Source organism: Oncorhynchus nerka, linkage group LG17 (assembly GCF_034236695.1).
Source record: "Oncorhynchus nerka isolate Pitt River linkage group LG17, Oner_Uvic_2.0, whole genome shotgun sequence".
Lineage (NCBI taxonomy): Eukaryota > Metazoa > Chordata > Actinopteri > Salmoniformes > Salmonidae > Oncorhynchus > Oncorhynchus nerka.
This window is the reverse complement of record NC_088412.1, coordinates 4,817,421-4,836,310: the sequence shown is the minus strand read 5'-3', so window position 1 is coordinate 4,836,310 and position 18,890 is coordinate 4,817,421. Positions and strand designations below refer to the sequence as shown.

The 18,890-nt window shown below is 43.7% G+C and overlaps 1 protein-coding gene across 1 annotated transcript in view; it reads right to left on the bottom strand.

Moving 5' to 3' along the window:
• iqch (IQ motif containing H) overlaps nt 1–18,890 on the bottom strand; it is a 245,774-nt gene that overhangs the window by 63,005 nt on the left and 163,879 nt on the right. The window contains exon 15 of the mRNA XM_065002854.1: nt 14,007–14,195. Within this exon, the coding sequence (XP_064858926.1) occupies nt 14,007–14,195 (189 nt within the window). The remainder of the gene's footprint in view (nt 1–14,006; nt 14,196–18,890) is intronic.

Here is an 18,890-nt window from a genome sequence, read left to right as displayed (position 1 = left end):
TCTTAAACGGTACCAACCACCACTGCGTTATGGGTCGTACTCGCCCCTGATCTTAAACGGTACCAACCACCACTGCGTTATGGGTCGTACTCGCCCCTGATCTTAAACGGTACCAACCACCACTGCGATCTCGCCCTGAAACGGTACCAACCACCACTGCGTTATGGGTCGTACTCGCCCCTGATCTTAAACGGTACCAACCACCACTGCGTTATGGGTCGACTCGCCCCTGATCTTAAACGGTACCAACCACCACTGCGTTATGGGTCGTACTCGCCCCTGATCTTAAACGGTACCAACCACCACTGTGTTATGGGTCGTACTCGCCCCTGATCTTAAACGGTACCAACCACCACTGTGTTATGGGTCGTACTCGCCCCTGATCTTAAACGGTACCAACCACCACTGTGTTATGGGTCGTACTCGCCCCTGTACCAACCACCACTGATCTTAAACGGTACCAACCACCACTGTGTTATGGGTCGTACTCGCCCCTGATCTTAAACGGTACCAACCACCACTGTGTTATGGGTCGTACTCGCCCTGATCTTAAACGGTACCACCACCACTGTGTTATGGGTCGTACTCGCCCCTGATCTTAAACGGTACCAACCACCACTGCGTTATGGGTCTCGCCCCTGATCTTAAACGGTACCAACCACCACTGCGTTATGGGTCGTACTCGCCCCTGATCTTAAACGGTACCAACCACCACTGCGTTATGGGTCGATCGCCCCTGATCTTAAACGGTACCAACCACCACTGCGTTATGGGTCGTACTCGCCCCTGATCTTAAACGGTACCAACCACCACTGTGTTATGGGTCGTACTCGCCCCCTGATCTTAAACGGTACCAACCACCACTGTGTTATGGGTCGTACTCGCCCCTGATCTTAAACGGTACCAACCACCACTGTGTTATGGGTCGACTCGCCCCTGATCTTAAACGGTACCAACCACCACTGTGTTATGGGTACCAACCACCACTACTGTTATGGGCCCCTGATCTTAAACGGTACCAACCACCACTGTGTTTATGGGTCGTACTCGCCTCTGATCTTAAACGGTACCAACCACCACTGTGTTATGGGTCGTACTCGCCCCTGATCTTAAACGGTACCAACCACCACTGTGTTATGGGTCGTACTCGCCCCTGATCTTAAACGGTACCAACCACCACTGCGTTATGGGTCGTACTCGCCCCTGATCTTAAACGGTACCAACCACCACTGCGTTATGGGTCGTACTCGCCCCTGATCTTAAACGGTACCAACCACCACTGCGTTATGGGTCGTACTCGCCCCTGATCTTAAACGGTACCAACCACCACTGCGTTATGGGTCGTACTCGCCCCTGATCTTAAACGGTACCAACCACCACTGTGTTATGGGTCGTACTCGCCCCCTGATCTTAAACGGTACCAACCACCACTGTGTTATGGGTCGTACTCGCCCCTGATCTTAAACGGTACCAACCACCACTGCGTTATGGGTCGTACTCGCCCCTGATCTTAAACGGTACCAACCACCACTGCGTTATGGGTCGTGATCTAAACGGTACCAACCACCACCCCCTGATCTTAAACGGTACCAACCACCACTGTGTTATGGGTACTCGCCCCCTGATCTTAAACGGTACCAACCACCACTGTGTTTGGGTATGGGTAAACGGTACCAACCACCACGCCCCTGATCTTAAACGGTACCAACCACCACTGTGTTATGGGTCGTACTCGCCCCTGATCTTAAACGGTACCAACCACCACTGTGTTTATGGGTCGTACTCGCCTCTGATCTTAAACGGTACCAACCACCACTGTGTTATGGGTCGTACTCGCCCCTGATCTTAAACGGTACCAACCACCACTGTGTTATGGGTCGTACTCGCCCCTGATCTTAAACGGTACCAACCACCACTGCGTTATGGGTCGTACTCGCCCCTGATCTTAAACGGTACCAACCACCACTGCGTTATGGGTCGTACTCGCCCCTGATCTTAAACGGTACCAACCACCACTGTGTTATGGGTCGTACTCGCCCCCTGATCTTAAACGGTACCAACCACCACTGCGTTATGGGTCGTACTCGCCCCTGATCTTAAACGGTACCAACCACCACTGCGTTATGGGTCGTATACATAGACAATAACCTAAAACACAAGGCCAAATCTACATGATTTGTGCTCATTAAAAAAATAATAATACTCATCCTCCCTCATCTTAAAACGGCACTGATCACTACTGGTGTGGTTGAATATATTCTGCCACTGCGTGACTGTTGTCTTCTTGTTGTCTCTGCCTCGTATATCAAAAAGGTGCCATATGAACTAATAGGTTATAGAGAAAACAAAGCGAATATCACAACACAGGTCATCATCGGGCTTCTTTCCCCCTGGCTTGGCTTCCCCATTGATTTGAGCCACGCGCTGATACTGTGGACTGTGACCCGTGTCCTTGACTAATAATTTAGCTGTGTTTTTTTTGGCAGACAACACAACAGAAAGAGAAAAGACTCCTTCTGTTGATGCTATTAAACTCTCTGTTCTCTTGTGCCTAATGGTCCATGTATGCCGTCTAGGCTGTGTGTGTGTCTGTCTGTGTATAAAGCTCTACAGATCTGCACGTCTTTAACTCACACATCTTTATCACCTTCCTTCCTGTTAAATAGTGTTGGTTTGCCCCGGAGGCTAAATTATGTTGGCTACTAGTAGGGTTATAAAAGAAGGCTGGACCTCAACATTTCTTTCTTCTCTCTGAATGCCCCAGCTCTCCCTCCCTCTAATCTCCCCTCTTCTACTATTTTTTACTATTTTCTACATTGTAGAATGATAGTGAAGACATCACAACTATGAAATAACACATATGGAATCATGTAGTAACCAAAAAAGTGGTAAACAAATCTAAATATATGTGTTTTTGGAGATTCTTCAAAGTAGCCACTCTTCACCTTGATAACAGATTTTTTGGAGATTCTTCAAAGTAGCCACTCTTCACCTTGATAACAGATTTGCACACTCTTGGTATTCTCTCAATCAGCTTCATGAGGTAGTCACCTGGAGTGCATTTCAATTAACAGGTGTGCATTTTTAAATAATAATTTGTGAAATTTCTTTCCTTCTTAATGTGTTTGAGACAATCAGTTGTGTTGTGACAAGGTAGGGGTGGTATACAGAAGATAGCCCTATTGGGTAAAAGACCAAGTCCATATTATGGCAAGAATAGCTCAAATAAGCAAAGAGAAACGTCAGTCCATCATTACTTTAAGAAAGTTCTGGAATATTTCCAGAATTTTGAAAAGTTTCTTCAATTGCAGTCGCAAAAACTATCAAGCGCTATGATGAAACTGGCTCTCATGAGGACCGCCACAGGAATGGAAGACCCAGAATTACCCCTGCTGCAGAGGATAAGTTCATTAGAGTTACCAGCCTCAGAAATTGCAGCCCAAATAAATGCTTCACAGAGTTCAAGTAACAGACACATCTCAACATCAACTGTTCAGAGGAGACTGCGTGAATCAGGCCTTCATGGTCAAATTCCTGCAAAGAAACCACTACTAAAGGACAACAATAATAATAATAAGAAGAGACTTGCTTAGTTCAAGAAACACGAGCAATGAACATTAGACCGGTGGAAATCTGTCCTTTAGTCTGATGAGTCCAAATTTGAGATTATTGGTTCCAACCGCCGTGGCTTTGTGAGACGCAGAGTAGGTGAACGGATGATCTCCGCATGTGTGGTTCCCACCGTGAAGCATGGAGGAGGTGGTGTGATGGTGTGGGGGTGCTTTACTGGTCACACTGTCTGTGATCACCCGACCTCAACCCAATTGAGATGGTTTGGGATGAGTTGGACCGCAGAGTGAAGGAAAAGCAGCCAACAAGTGCTAAGCATAGGTGGTAACTCCTTCAAGACTGTTGGAAAAGCATTCCAGGTGACTACCTCATGCAGCTGGTTGAGAGAATGCCAAGAGTGAAGAATCTAAAATCTAAAATATATTTCGATTTGTTTACCACTTTTTTGGTTACTACATGATTCCACATGTGTTATTTCATAGTTGCGATGTCTTCACTATTATTCTATAATGTAGAAAATAGTAAGAATAAAGAAAAACCCTTGAATGAGGAGGTGTGTCTGAACATTTGACTGGTACTGTGTGTCAATTAGATATTTCTGTGGTATTGTGTGTAGATGGATGAGACAGAGTCTTATCTTATTAAGATTATTAAGACTTTCCACTAAGACTATTAGTTAAATACTTTCCACTGAGACTATTAGATAAGACTTTCTACTGAGACTATTAGTTAAGACTTTCCACTGAGACTATTAGTTAAGACTTTCCACTGAGACTATTAGATAAGACTTTCCACTGAGACTATTAGTTAAGACTTTCCACTGAGACTATTAGTTAAGACTTTCCACTGAGACTATTAGTTAAGACTTTCCACTGAGACTATTAGATAAGACTTTCCACTGAGACTATTAGTTAAGATAAGACTTTCCACTGAGACTATTAGTTAAGACTTTCCACTGAGACTATTAGTTAAGACTTTCCACTGAGACTATTAGTTAAGATAAGACTTTCCACTGAGACTATTAGTCAAGACTTTCCACTGAGACTATTAGTTAAGACTTTCCACTGAGACTACTAGTTAAGATAATACTTACCACTAAGACTACTAGTTAAGTTAAGACTTTCCACTGAGACTATTAGTTAAAGACTTTCCACTGAGACTACTAGTTAAGACTTTCCACTGAGACTATTAGTTAAGACTTTCCACTAAGACCTCTCTTTCATATCGTCTGAGATCCCCAAGGATTGGAAAGCTGCCGCAGTCATCCCCCTCTTCAAAGGGGGAGACACCCTGGACCCAAACTGCTATAGACCTATATCCATCCTGCCCTGCCTATCTAAGGTCTTCGAAAGCCAAGTCAACAAACAGGTCACTGACCATCTCGAATCCCACCGTACCTTCTCCGCTGTGCAATCTGGTTTCCGAGCCGGTCACGGGTGCACCTCAGCCACGCTCAAGGTACTAAACGATATCATTACCGCCATCGATAAAAGACAGTACTGTGCAGCCGTCTTCATCGACCTCGCCAAGGCTTTCGACTCTGTCAATCACCATATTCTTATCGGCAGACTCAATAGCCTCAGTTTCTCGGATGACTGCCTTGCCTGGTTCACCAATTACTTTGCAGACAGAGTTCAGTGTGTCAAATCGGAGGGCATGCTGTCCGGTCCTCTGGCAGTCTCTATGGGGTGCCACAGGGTTCAATTCTCGGGCCGACTCTTTTCTCTGTATATATCAATGATGTTGCTCTTGCTGCGGGCGATTCCCTGATCCACCTCTACGCAGACGACACCATTCTATATACTTTCGGCCCGTCATTGGACACTGTGCTATCTAACCTCCAAACGAGCTTCAATGCCATACAGCACTCCTTCCGTGGCCTCCAACTGCTCTTAAACGCGAGTAAAACCAAATGCATGCTTTTCAACCGATCGCTGCCTGCACCCGCATGCCCGACTAGCATCACCACCCTGGATGGTTCCGACCTTGAATATGTGGACATCTATAAGTACCTAGGTGTCTGGCTAGACTGCAAACTCTCCTTCCAGACTCACATCAAACATCTCCAATCGAAAATCAAATCAAGAGTCGGCTTTCTATTCCGCAACAAAGCCTCCTTCACTCACGCCGCCAAGCTTACCCTAGTAAAACTGACTATCCTACCGATCCTCGATTTCGGCGATGTCATCTACAAAATGGCTTCCAACACTCTACTCAGCAAACTGGATGCAGTCTATCATAGTGCCATCCGTTTTGTCACCAAAGCACCTTATACCACCCACCACTGCGACTTGTATGCTCTAGTCGGCTGGCCCTCGCTACATATTCGTCGCCAGACCCACTGGCTCCAGGTCATCTACAAGTCCATGCTAGGTAAAGCTCCGCCTTATCTCAGTTCACTGGTCACGATGGCAACACCCATCCGTAGCACACGCTCCAGCAGGTGTATCTCACTGATCATCCCTAAAGCCAACACCTCATTTGGCCGCCTTTCGTTCCAGTACTCTGCTGCCTGTGACTGGAACGAACTGCAAAAATCGCTGAAGTTGGAGACTTTTATCTCCCTCACCAACTTCAAACATCAGCTATCCGAGCAGCTAACCGATCGCTGCAGCTGTACATAGTCTATTGGTAAATAGCCCACCCATTTTCACCTACCTCATTCCCATACTGTTTTTATACTGTTTTTTTTATTTATTTATTTACTTTTCTGCTCTTTTGCACACCAATATCTCTACCTGTACATGACCATCTGATCATTTATCACCCCAGTGTTAATCTGCAAAATTGTATTATTCGCCTACATCCTCATGCCTTTTGCACACATTGTATATAGACTGCCCATTTTTTTTTCTACTGTGTTATTGACTTGTTAATTGTTTATTCCATGTGTAACTCTGTGTTGTCTGTTCACACTGCTATGCTTTATCTTGGCCAGGTCGCAGTTGCAAATGAGAACTTGTTCTCAACTAGCCTACCTGGTTAAATAAAGGTGAAATAATTTTTTTTTTTAAAAGACTACTAGTTAAGATAAGACTTTCCACTGAGACTATTAGTTAAGACTTTCCACTGAGACTATTAGTTAAGACTTTCCACTAAGACTACTAGTTAAGATAAGACTTTCCACTGAGACTACTAGTTAAGACTTTCCACTGAGACTATTAGTTAAGACTTTCATTCTCCTTGCTGACTATCAGTTAGGATATGGCCTCTCATTCTCCTTGCTGACTATCAGTTAGGATATGGCCTCTCATTCTCCTTGCTGACTATCAGTTAGGATATGGCCTCTCATTCTCCTTGCTGACTATCAGTTAGGATATGCCTCTCATTCTCCTTGCTGACTATCAGTTAGGATATGGCCTCTCATTCTCCTTGCTGACTATCAGTTAGGATATGGCCTCTCATTGCTGACTATCAGTTAGGATATGCATTCTCTTTCTGATTCAGTTAGGATATCTCTTGCTGACTATCAGTTAGGATATGGACTATCAGTTAGATATGGCCTCATTCTCCTTGCTGACTATCAGTTAGGATATGGCCTCTCATTCTCCTTGCTGACTATCAGTTAGGATATGCCTCTCATTCTCTTTGCTGACTATCAGTTAGGATAAGCCTCTCATTCTCCTTGCTGACTATCAGTTAGGATATGGCCTCTCATTCTCCTTGCTGACTATCAGTTAGGATATGGCCTCTCATTCTCCTTGCTGACTATCAGTTAGGATATGCCTCTCATTCTCCTTGCTGACTATCAGTTAGGATATGGCCTCTCATTCTCCTTGCTGACTATCAGTTAGGATATGCCTCTCATTCTCTTTGCTGACTATCAGTTAGGATATGGCCTCTCATTCTCCTTGCTGACTATCAGTTAGATATGCCTCTCATTCTCCTTGCTGACTATGGCCTCTCATTCTCCTTGCTGACTATCAGTTAGGATATGGCCTCTCATTCTCCTTGCTGACTATCAGTTAGGATATGGCCTCTCATTCTCCTTGCTGACTATCAGTTAGGATATGGCCTCTCATTCTCCTTGCTGACTATCAGTTAGGATATGGTTCATTCTCCTTGCTGATCAGTTGGCCTCTCATTCTCCTTGCTGACTATCAGTTAGGATATGGCCTCTCATTCTCCTTGCTGACTATCAGTTAGGATATGCCTCTCATTCTCCTTGCTGACTATCAGTTAGGATATGGCCTCTCATTCTCCTTGCTGACTATCAGTTAGGATATGGCCTCTCATTCTCCTTGCTGACTATCAGTTAGGATATGCCTCTCATTCTCCTTGCTGACTATCAGTTAGGATATGGCCTCTCATTCTCCTTGCTGACTATCAGTTAGGATATGCCTCTCATTCTCCTTGCTGACTATCAGTTAGGATATGGCCTCTCATTCTCCTTGCTGACTATCAGTTAGGATATGGCCTCTCATTCTCCTTGCTGACTATCAGTTAGGATATGCGTCTCATTCTCCTTGCTGACTATCAGTTAGATATGGCCTCTCATTCTCCTTGCTGACTATCAGTTAGGATATGGCCTCTCATTCTCTTTGCTGACTATCAGTTAGGATATGGCCTCTCATTCTCCTTGCTGACTATCTGATATGGCCTCTCATTCTCCTTGCTGACTATCAGTTAGGATATGCCTCTCATTCTCCTTGCTGACTATCAGTTAGGATATGCCTCTCATTCTCCTTGCTGACTATCAGTTAGATATGGCCTCTCATTCTCCTTGCTGACTATCAGTTAGGATATGGCCTCTCATTCTCATTCTTGCTGACTACAGATATGCCTCTCATTCTCCTTGCTGACTATCAGTTAGGATATGGCCTCTCATTCTCCTTGCTGACTATCAGTTAGGATATGGCCTCTCATTCTCCTTGCTGACTATCAGTTAGGATATGGCCTCTCATTCTCCTTGCTGATATGGCCTCTCATTCTCCTTGCTGACTATTCTCCTTGCTGACTATCAGTTAGATATGGCCTCTCATTCTCCTTGCTGACTATCAGTTAGGATATGGCCTCTCATTCTCCTTGCTGACTATCAGTTAGGCCTCTCATCTATCACAGATATGGCCTCTCATTCTCCTTGCTGACTATCAGTTAGGATATGGCCCTCATTCTCCTTGCTGACTATCAGTTAGATAGCCTCTCATTCTCCTTGCTGACTATCAGTTAGGATATGGCCTCTCATTCTCCTTGCTGACTATCAGTTAGGATATGGCCTCTCATTCTCCTTGCTGACTATCAGTTAGGATATGCCTCTCATTCTCTTGCTGACTATCAGTTAGGATATGGCCCTCATTCTCCTTGCTGACTATCATTCTCCTTGCTGTTAGGATAGCCTCTCACTTGTGACTATCAGTTAGGATAGTTCATTCTCCTTGCTGACTATCAGTTAATATCTCATTCTCCTTGCTGACTATCGCCTCTCATTCTCCTTGCTGAGATTCTCCTTGCTGACTATCAGTTAGGATATGGCCTCTCATTCTCCTTGCTGACTATCAGTTAGGATATGGCCTCTCATTCTCCTGACTATCAGTTAGGATATGGCCTCTCATTCTCCTTGCTGACTATCGTTAGGAGCCAGTTAGGATATCTCACTTGCTGACTATCAGTTAGGATATGGCCTCTCATTCTCCTTGCTGACTATCAGTTAGGATATGGCCTCTCATTCTCCTTGCTGACTATCAGTTAGGATATGGCCTCTCATTCTCCTTGCTGACTATCAGTTAGGATATGGCCTCTCATTCTCCTTGCTGACTATCAGTTAGGATATGGCCTCTCATTCTCCTTGCTGACTATCAGTTAGGATATGGCCTCTCATTCTCCTTGCTGACTATCCTCTTCTCCCTTGCTGACTATCAGTTAGGATATGGCCTCTCATTCTCCTTGCTGACTATCAGTTAGGATATGGCCTCTCATTCTCCTTGCTGACTATCAGTTAGGATATGGTTCAGTTAGCTGATATGGCCTCTCATTCTTTGCTGACTATCAGTTAGATATGGCCTCTCATTCTCCTTGCTGACTATCAGTTAGGATATGGCCTCTCATTCTCATTCTTTGCTGACTATCAGTTAGATACATATGGCCTCTCATTCTCCTTGCTGACTATCAGTTAGGATATGGCCTCTCATTCTCCTTGCTGACTATCAGTTAGGATATGGCCTCTCATTATCTTTGCTGACTATCAGTTAGGATATGGCCTCTCATTCCTTACAGTGACTTATGCAGAGGCTCCTCCTCTTTAAGAGCCACTAATAGTCTGTACTTCTATAACTAGGACATTGTGACAGTTGGCAACTGGCAGATTGTAGTTACCAGATCCTAGACCGTGAGACTGTGTAGTTACCAAATCCTAGACCGTGAGACTGTGTAGTTACCAAATCCCAGACCGTGAGACTGTGTAGTTACCAAACCCTAGACCGTGAGACTGTGTAGTTACCAGATCCTAGACCGTGAGACTGTGTAGTTACCAAACCCTAGACCGTGAGACTGTGTAGTTACCAGATCCTAGACCGTGAGACAGTGTAGTTACCAGATCCTAGACCGTGAGACAGTGTAGTTACCAAACCCTAGACCGTGTAGTTACCAAACCCTAGACAGTGTAGTTACCAAATCCTAGACCGTGTAGTTACCAAACCCTAGACCGTGTAGTTAGCAGATCCTAGACCGTGAGACTGTGTAGTTACCAAACCCTAGACCGTGAGACTGTGTAGTTACCAAACCCGAGACCGTGAGACTGTGTAGTTACCAAATCCTAGACCGTGAGACTGTGTAGTTACCAGATCCTAGACCGTGAGACTGTAGTTACCAAACCCGAGACCGTGAGACCGTGTAGTTACCAAACCCTAGACCGTGAGACTGTGTAGTTACCAGATCCTAGACCGTGAGACTGTGTAGTTACCAAATCCTAGACTGTGTAGTTACCAAACCCTAGACCGTGAGACTGTGTAGTTACCAAACCCTAGACTGTGAGACTGTAGTTACCAAACCCGAGACCGTGAGACTGTGTAGTTACCAAACCCTAGACCGTGAGACTGTGTAGGTACCAGATCCTAGACCGTGAGACTGTGTAGTTACCAAACCCTAGACCGTGAGACTGTGTAGTTACCAGATCCTAGACCGTGAGACTGTGTAGTTACCAAACCCTAGACCGTGAGACTGTGTAGTTACCAGATCCTAGACCGTGAGACAGTGTAGTTACCAAACCCTAGACCGTGTAGTTACCAAACCCTAGACAGTGTAGTTACCAAATCCTAGACCGTGTAGTTACCAAACCCTAGACCGTGTAGTTAGCAGATCCTAGACCGTGAGACTGTGTAGTTACCAAACCCTAGACCGTGAGACTGTGTAGTTACCAAACCCGAGACCGTGAGACTGTGTAGTTACCAAATCCTAGACCGTGAGACTGTGTAGTTACCAAACCCGAGACCGTGAGACTGTGTAGTTACCAAATCCTAGACCGTGAGACTGTGTAGTTACCAGATCCAAGACCGTGAGACTGTAGTTACCAAACCCGAGACCGTGAGACCGTGTAGTTACCAAACCCTAGACCGTGAGACTGTGTAGTTACCAGATCCTAGACCGTGAGACTGTGTAGTTACCAAACCCTAGACCGTGAGACTGTGTAGTTACCAAACCCTAGACCGTGAGACTGTGTAGTTACCAGATCCTAGACCGTGAGACTGTGTAGTTACCAAATCCTAGACTGTGAGACTGTAGTTACCAAACCCGAGACCGTGAGACCGTGTAGTTACCAAACCCTAGACCGTGAGACTGTGTAGGTACCAGATCCTAGACCGTGAGACCGTGTAGTTACCAAATCCTAGACCGTGTAGTTACCAAACCCTAGACCGTGTAGTTACCAAACCCTAGACCGTGTAGTTACCAAACCCTAGACCGTGTAGTTACCAAACCCTAGACTGTGTAGTTACCAAACCCTAGACCGTGTAGTTACCAAATCCTAGACCGTGAGACTGTGTAGTTACCAAACCCTAGACCGTGAGACAGTGTAGTTACCAAACCCTAGACCGTGAGACTGTGTAGTTACCAAACCATAGACCGTGAGACCGTGTAGTTACCAAACCCTAGACCGTGAGACAGTAGTTACCAAACCCGAGACCGTGAGACTGTGTAGTTACCAAACCCTAGACCGTGAGACAGTAGTTACCAAACCCTAGACCGTGAGACAGTAGTTACCAAACCCTAGACCGTGAGACCGTGTAGTTACCAAAGCCTAGACCGTGAGACAGCAGTTACCAAACCCTAGACCGTGTAGTTACCAAACCCTAGACCGTGTAGTTACCAAACCCTAGACCGTGTAGTTACCAAACCCTAGACAGTGTAGTTACCAAACCCTAGACCGTGAGACTGTGTAGTTACCAAACCCTAGACCGTGAGACCATAGTTACCAAACCCTAGACCGTGAGACTGTGTAGTTACCAAACCCTAGACTGTGAGACTGTGTAGTTACCAAACCCTAGACTGCGAGACAGTGTAGTTACCAAACCCTAGACAGTGTAGTTACCAAACCCTAGACCGTGAGACAGTAGTTACCAAACCCTAGACCGTGAGACCGTGTAGTTACCAAAGCCTAGACCGTGAGACAGCAGTTACCAAACCCTAGACCGTGTAGTTACCAAACCCTAGACCGTGTAGTTACCAAACCCTAGACAGTGTAGTTACCAAACCCTAGACAGTGTAGTTACCAAACCCTAGACCGTGAGACTGTGTAGTTACCAAACCCTAGACCGTGAGACCATAGTTACCAAACCCTAGACCGTGAGACTGTGTAGTTACCAAACCCTAGACTGTGAGACTGTGTAGTTACCAAACCCTAGACTGCGAGACAGTGTAGTTACCAAACCCTAGACAGTGTAGTTACCAAACCCTAGACCGTGAGACCATAGTTACCAAACCCTAGACTGTGAGACTGTGTAGTTACCAAATCCTAGACCGTGAGACCGTGTAGTTACCAAACCCGAGACCGTGAGACAGTGTAGTTACCAAACCCGAGACCGTGAGACAGTGTAGTTACCAAACCCTAGACCGTGCGACAGTGTAGTTACCAAACCCTAGACCGTGAGACTGTGTAGTTACCAAACCCTAGACCGTGAGACCATAGTTACCAAACCCTAGACCGTGAGACTGTGTAGTTACCAAACCCGAGACCGTGAGACAGTGTAGTTACCAAACCCTAGACCGTGAGACAGTGTAGTTACCAAACCCTAGACCGTGTAGTTACCAGATCCTAGACCGTGAGACTGTGTAGTTACCAAACCCTAGACCGTGAGACTGTGTAGTTACCAAACCCTAGACCGTGAGACAGTGTAGTTACCAAACCCTAGACCGTGAGACAGTGTAGTTACCAAACCCTAGACCGTGAGACCATAGTTACCAAACCCTAGACCGTGAGACTGTGTAGTTACCAGATCCTAGAATGTGAGACAGTGTAGTTACCAAACCCTAGACCGTGAGACAGTGTAGTTACCAAACCCTAGACCGTGAGACTGTGTAGTTACCAAACCCTAGACCGTGAGACTGTGTAGTTACCAAACCCTAGACCGTGAGACCATAGTTACCAAACCCTAGACCGTGAGACAGTGTAGTTACCAAACCCTAGACCGTGAGACAGTGTAGTTACCAAACCCTAGACCGTGAGACCATAGTTACCAAACCCTTGACCGTGTGACTGTGTACTTACCAAACCCTAGACCGTGAGACTGTGTAGTTACCAAACCCTAGACCGTGAGACAGTGTAGTTACCAAACCCGAGACCGTGAGACAGTGTAGTTACCAAACCCTAGACCGTGAGACCATAGTTACCAAACCCTAGACCGTGAGACTGTGTAGTTACCAAACCCTAGACCGTGAGACTGTGTAGTTACCAAACCCTAGACCGTGAGACAGTGTAGTTACCAAACCCTAGACCGTGAGACAGAGTAGTTACCAAACCCTAGACCGTGTAGTTACCAAACCCTAGAATGTGAGACTGTGTAGTTACCAAATCCTAGACTGTGTAGTTACCAAATCCTAGACCAGCAGTTTAGGCACTTAACCCTTAAATTGCTCCAGTGGCAGAGGGTGGTCCACCCTACCTGAGCCCTTCCTCCTGGTTATAGTAGTGAGGTTACAGGTGAAAGGTCATACAGTGTGTTCCACCCTACCTGAGCCCTTCCTCCTGGTTATAGTAGTGAGGTTACAGGTGAAAGGTCATACAGTGTGTTCCACCCTACCTGAGCCCTTCCTCCTGGTTATAATAGTGAGGTTACAGGTGAAAGGTCATACAGTGTGTTCCACCCTACCTGAGCCCTTCCTCCTGGTTATAATAGTGAGGTGAAAGGTGAAAGGTCATACAGTGTGTTCCACCCTACCTGAGCCCTTCCTCCTGGTTATAATAGTGAGATTACAGGTGAAAGGTCATACAATGTGTTCCATCCTACCTGAGCCCAGGCCGTCCTCCAGCGTTCAGGACTGTGGTGGCTGTACTCCTGCTGAGCCCAGGTAGAGCAATTCAGGTGAGACACATCGCAGTATGCTGTGCCCCGCCCACCCATCTCAGAGTCCATCTTGAAGAGCCAGCGCCTCACCTCCATGTGGTTTGTCAACAGCTGGGCCAGGGTTTCATGGAGCTGGGGAGAGAGGAGAGAGAGAGAGGGGGAGAGAGGAGAGAGGGAGGGGGAGAGGGGAGAGAGGGGGGGGGAGAGGAGAGAGAGAGAGAGAGGAGAGAGAGGGGGAGAGAGAGAGAGGGGGAGAGAGAGAGAGAGAGAGAGAGAGAGAGAGAGGGGAGAGAGAGACAGTATGGGGATACCAATACAGTATGTTTCCCATACCAATACAGTATGTTTCCCATACCAATACAGTATGTTTCCCATACCAATACAGTATGTTTCCCATACCAACAGTATGTTTCCCATACCAATACACTATATTTCCCATACCAATACAGTATGTTTCCCATACCAATACAGTATACAGTACAGTACAGTCTCCTTCCGGAGACACCTGAAACCCCACCTCTTTAAGGAATACCTAGGATAGGATAAAGTAATCCTTCTCACCCCCCTTAAAAGATTTAGATGCACTATTGTAAAGTGGCTGTTCCACTGGATGTCATAAGGTGAAAGCACCAATTTGTAAGTCGCTCTGGATAAGAGCGTCTGCTAAATGACTTAAATGTAAATGTAAATGTAGTATGTTTCCCATACCAATACAGCATGTTTCCCATACCAATACAGTATGTTTCCCATACCAATACAGTATATTTCCCATACCAATACAGTATGTTTCCCATACCAATACAGCATATTTCCCATACCAATACAGTATGTTTCCCATACCAATACAGCATACCAATACAATATGTTTCCCATACCAATACAGCATGTTTCCCATACCAATACAGCATACCAATACAATATGTTTCCCATACCAATACAGTATGTTTCCCATACCAATACAGCATACCAATACAATATGTTTCCCATAGCAATACAGTATGTTTCCCATACCAATACAGCATACCAATCCACTATGTTTCCCATACCAATCCACTATGTTTCCCATACCAATACAATATGTTTCCCATACCAATACAGTATGTTTCCCATACCAATACAATATGTTTCCCATAACAATACAGTATGTTTCCCATATCAATACAGTATGTTTCCCATACCAATACAGTATGTTTCCCATACCAATACAGTATGTTTCCCATACCAATACAGTATATTTCCCATACCAATACAGTATGTTTCCCATGCCAATACAGTATGTTTCCCATACCAATACAGCATGTTTCCCATACCAATACAGTATGTTTCCCATACCAATACAGTATGTTTCCCATACCAACAGTATGTTTCCCATACCAATACAGTATATTTCCCATACCAATACAGTATGTTTCCCATACCAATACAGTATATTTCCAGTACAGTCTCCATACCAATACAGTATGTTTCCCATCTCAATACAGTATGTTTCCCATATTTAAAAGATTTAATACAGTATGTTTCCCATACCAACAGTATGTTTCCCATACCAATACAGTATATTTCCCATACCAATACAGTATGTTTCCCATACCAATACAGTATGTTTCCCATACCAATACAGCATGTTTCCCATACCAATACAGTATGTTTCCCATACCAATACAGTATATTTCCCATACCAATACAGTATGTTTCCCATACCAATACAGCATATTTCCCATACCAATACAGTATGTTTCCCATACCAATACAGCATACCAATACAATATGTTTCCCATACCAATACAGCATGTTTCCCATACCAATACAGTATGTTTCCCATACCAATACAGTATGTTTCCCATACCAATACAGCATACCAATACAATATGTTTCCCATAGCAATACAGTATGTTTCCCATACCAATACAGCATACCAATCCACTATGTTTCCCATACCAATACAGTATGTTTCCCATACCAATACAGTATGTTTCCCATACCAATACAGCATACCAATACAATATGTTTCCCATACCAATACAGTATGTTTCCCATACCAATACAATATGTTTCCCATAACAATACAGTATGTTTCCCATACCAATACAGTATGTTTCCCATACCAATACAGTATATTTCCCATACCAATACAGTATGTTTCCCATACCAATACAGTATGTTTCCCATACCAATACAGCATGTTTCCCATACCAATACAGTATGTTTCCCATACCAATACAGTATGTTTCCCATACCAATACAGTATGTTTCCCATACCAATACAGTATGTTTCCCATACCAATACACTATATTTCCCATACCAATACAGTATGTTTCCCATATCAATACAGTATGTTTCCCATACCAATACAGTATGTTTCCCATACCAACAGTATGTTTCCCATACCAATACAGTATATTTCCCATACCAATACAGTATGTTTCCCATACCAATACAGTATGTTTCCCATACCAATACAGCATGTTTCCCATACCAATACAGTATGTTTCCCATACCAATACAGTATATTTCCCATACCAATACAGTATGTTTCCCATACCAATACAGCATATTTCCCATACCAATACAGTATGTTTCCCATACCAATACAGTATGTTTCCCATACCAATACAGCATGTTTTTACCAATACATACCAATACAATATGTTTCCCATACCAATACAGTATGTTTCCCATACCAATACAGTATGTTTCCCATACCAATACAGTATGTTTCCCATACCAATACAATATGTTTCCCATACCAATACAGTATGTTTCCCATACCAATACAGCATACCAATACAATATGTTTCCCATACCAATACAGTATGTTTCCCATACCAATACAGCATACCAATACAATATGTTTCCCATACCAATACAGTATGTTTCCCATACCAATACAGCATACCAATACAATATGTTTCCCATACCAATACAGTATGTTTCCCATACCAATACATATGTTTCCCATACCAATACAGTATGTTTCCCATACCAATACAGCATACCAATACAATATGTTTCCCATACCAATACAGTATGTTTCCCATACCAATACAGTATGTTTCCCATACCAATACAGCATACCAATACAATGTTTCCCATACCAATACAGTATGTTTCCCATACCAATACAATATGTTTCCCATACCAATACAGTATGTTTCCCATACCAATACAGTATGTTTCCCATACCAATACAGTATGTTTCCCATACCAATACAGTATGTTTCCCATACCAATACAGTATGTTTCCCATACCAATACAGTATGTTTCCCATACCAACAGTATGTTTCCCATACCAATACAGTATGTTTCCCATACCAATACAGTATGTTTCCCATACCAATACAATATGTTTCCCATACCAATACAGTATGTTTCCCATACCAATACAGTATGTTTCCCATACCAATACAGTATGTTTGCCATACCAATACAGCATACCAATACAATATGTTTCCCATACCAATACAGTATGTTTCCCATACCAATACAGTATGTTTCCCATACCAATACAATATGTTTCCCATACCAATACAGTATGTTTCCCATACCAATACAGTATGTTTCCCATACCAATACAATATGTTTCCCATACCAATACAGTATGTTTCCCATACCAATACAGTATGTTTCCCATACCAATACAGTATGTTTCCCATACCAATACAGTATGTTTCCCATACCAATACAGTATGTTTCCCATACCAATACAGTATGTTTCCCATACCAATACAGTATGTTTCCCATACCAATACAGTATATTTCCCATACCAATACAGTATGTTTCCCATACCAATACAGTATGTTTCCCATACCAACAGTATGTTTCCCATACCAATACAGTATGTTTCCCATACCAATACAGTATGTTTCCCATACCAATACAGTATGTTTCCCATACCAATACAGTATGTTTCCCATACCAATACAGTATGTTTCCCATACCAATACAGTATGTTTCCCATACCAATACAGTATGTTTCCCATACCAATACAGTATGTTTCCCATACCAATACAGTATGTTTCCCATACCAATACAGTATGTTTCCCATACCAATACAGTACATTTCCCATACCAATACAGTATGTTTCCCATACCAATACAGCATATTTCCCATACCAATACAGCATGTTTCCCATACCAATACAGCATGTTTCCCATACCAATACAGCATGTTTCCCATACCAATACAGCATGTTTCCCATACCAATACAGCATGTTTCCCATACCAATACAGCATACCAATACAATATGTTTCCCATACCAATACAGTATGTTTCCCATACCAATACAGCATGTTTCCCATACCAATACAGCATACCAATACAATAAGTTTCCCATACCAATACAGTATGTTTCCCATACCAATACAGTATATTTCCCATACCAATACAGTATGTTTCCCATACCAAAACAGTATGTTTCCCATACCAACAGTATGTTTCCCATACCAATACAGTATATTTCCCATACCAATACAGTATGTTTCCCATACCAATACAGTATGTTTCCCATACCAATACAGCATGTTTCCCATACCAATACAGTATGTTTCCCATACCAATACAGTATGTTTCCCATACCAATACAGTATGTTTCCCATACCAATACAGTATGTTTCCCATACCAATACAGTATGTTTCCCATACCAATACAGTATGTTTCCCATACCAATACAGCATGTTTCCCATACCAATACAGCATACCAATACAATATGTTTCCCATACCAATACAGTATGTTTCCCATACCAATACAGCATACCAATACAATACATAGCAATAGAGTATGTTTCCCATACAATACAGCATACCAACAGTATGTTTCCCA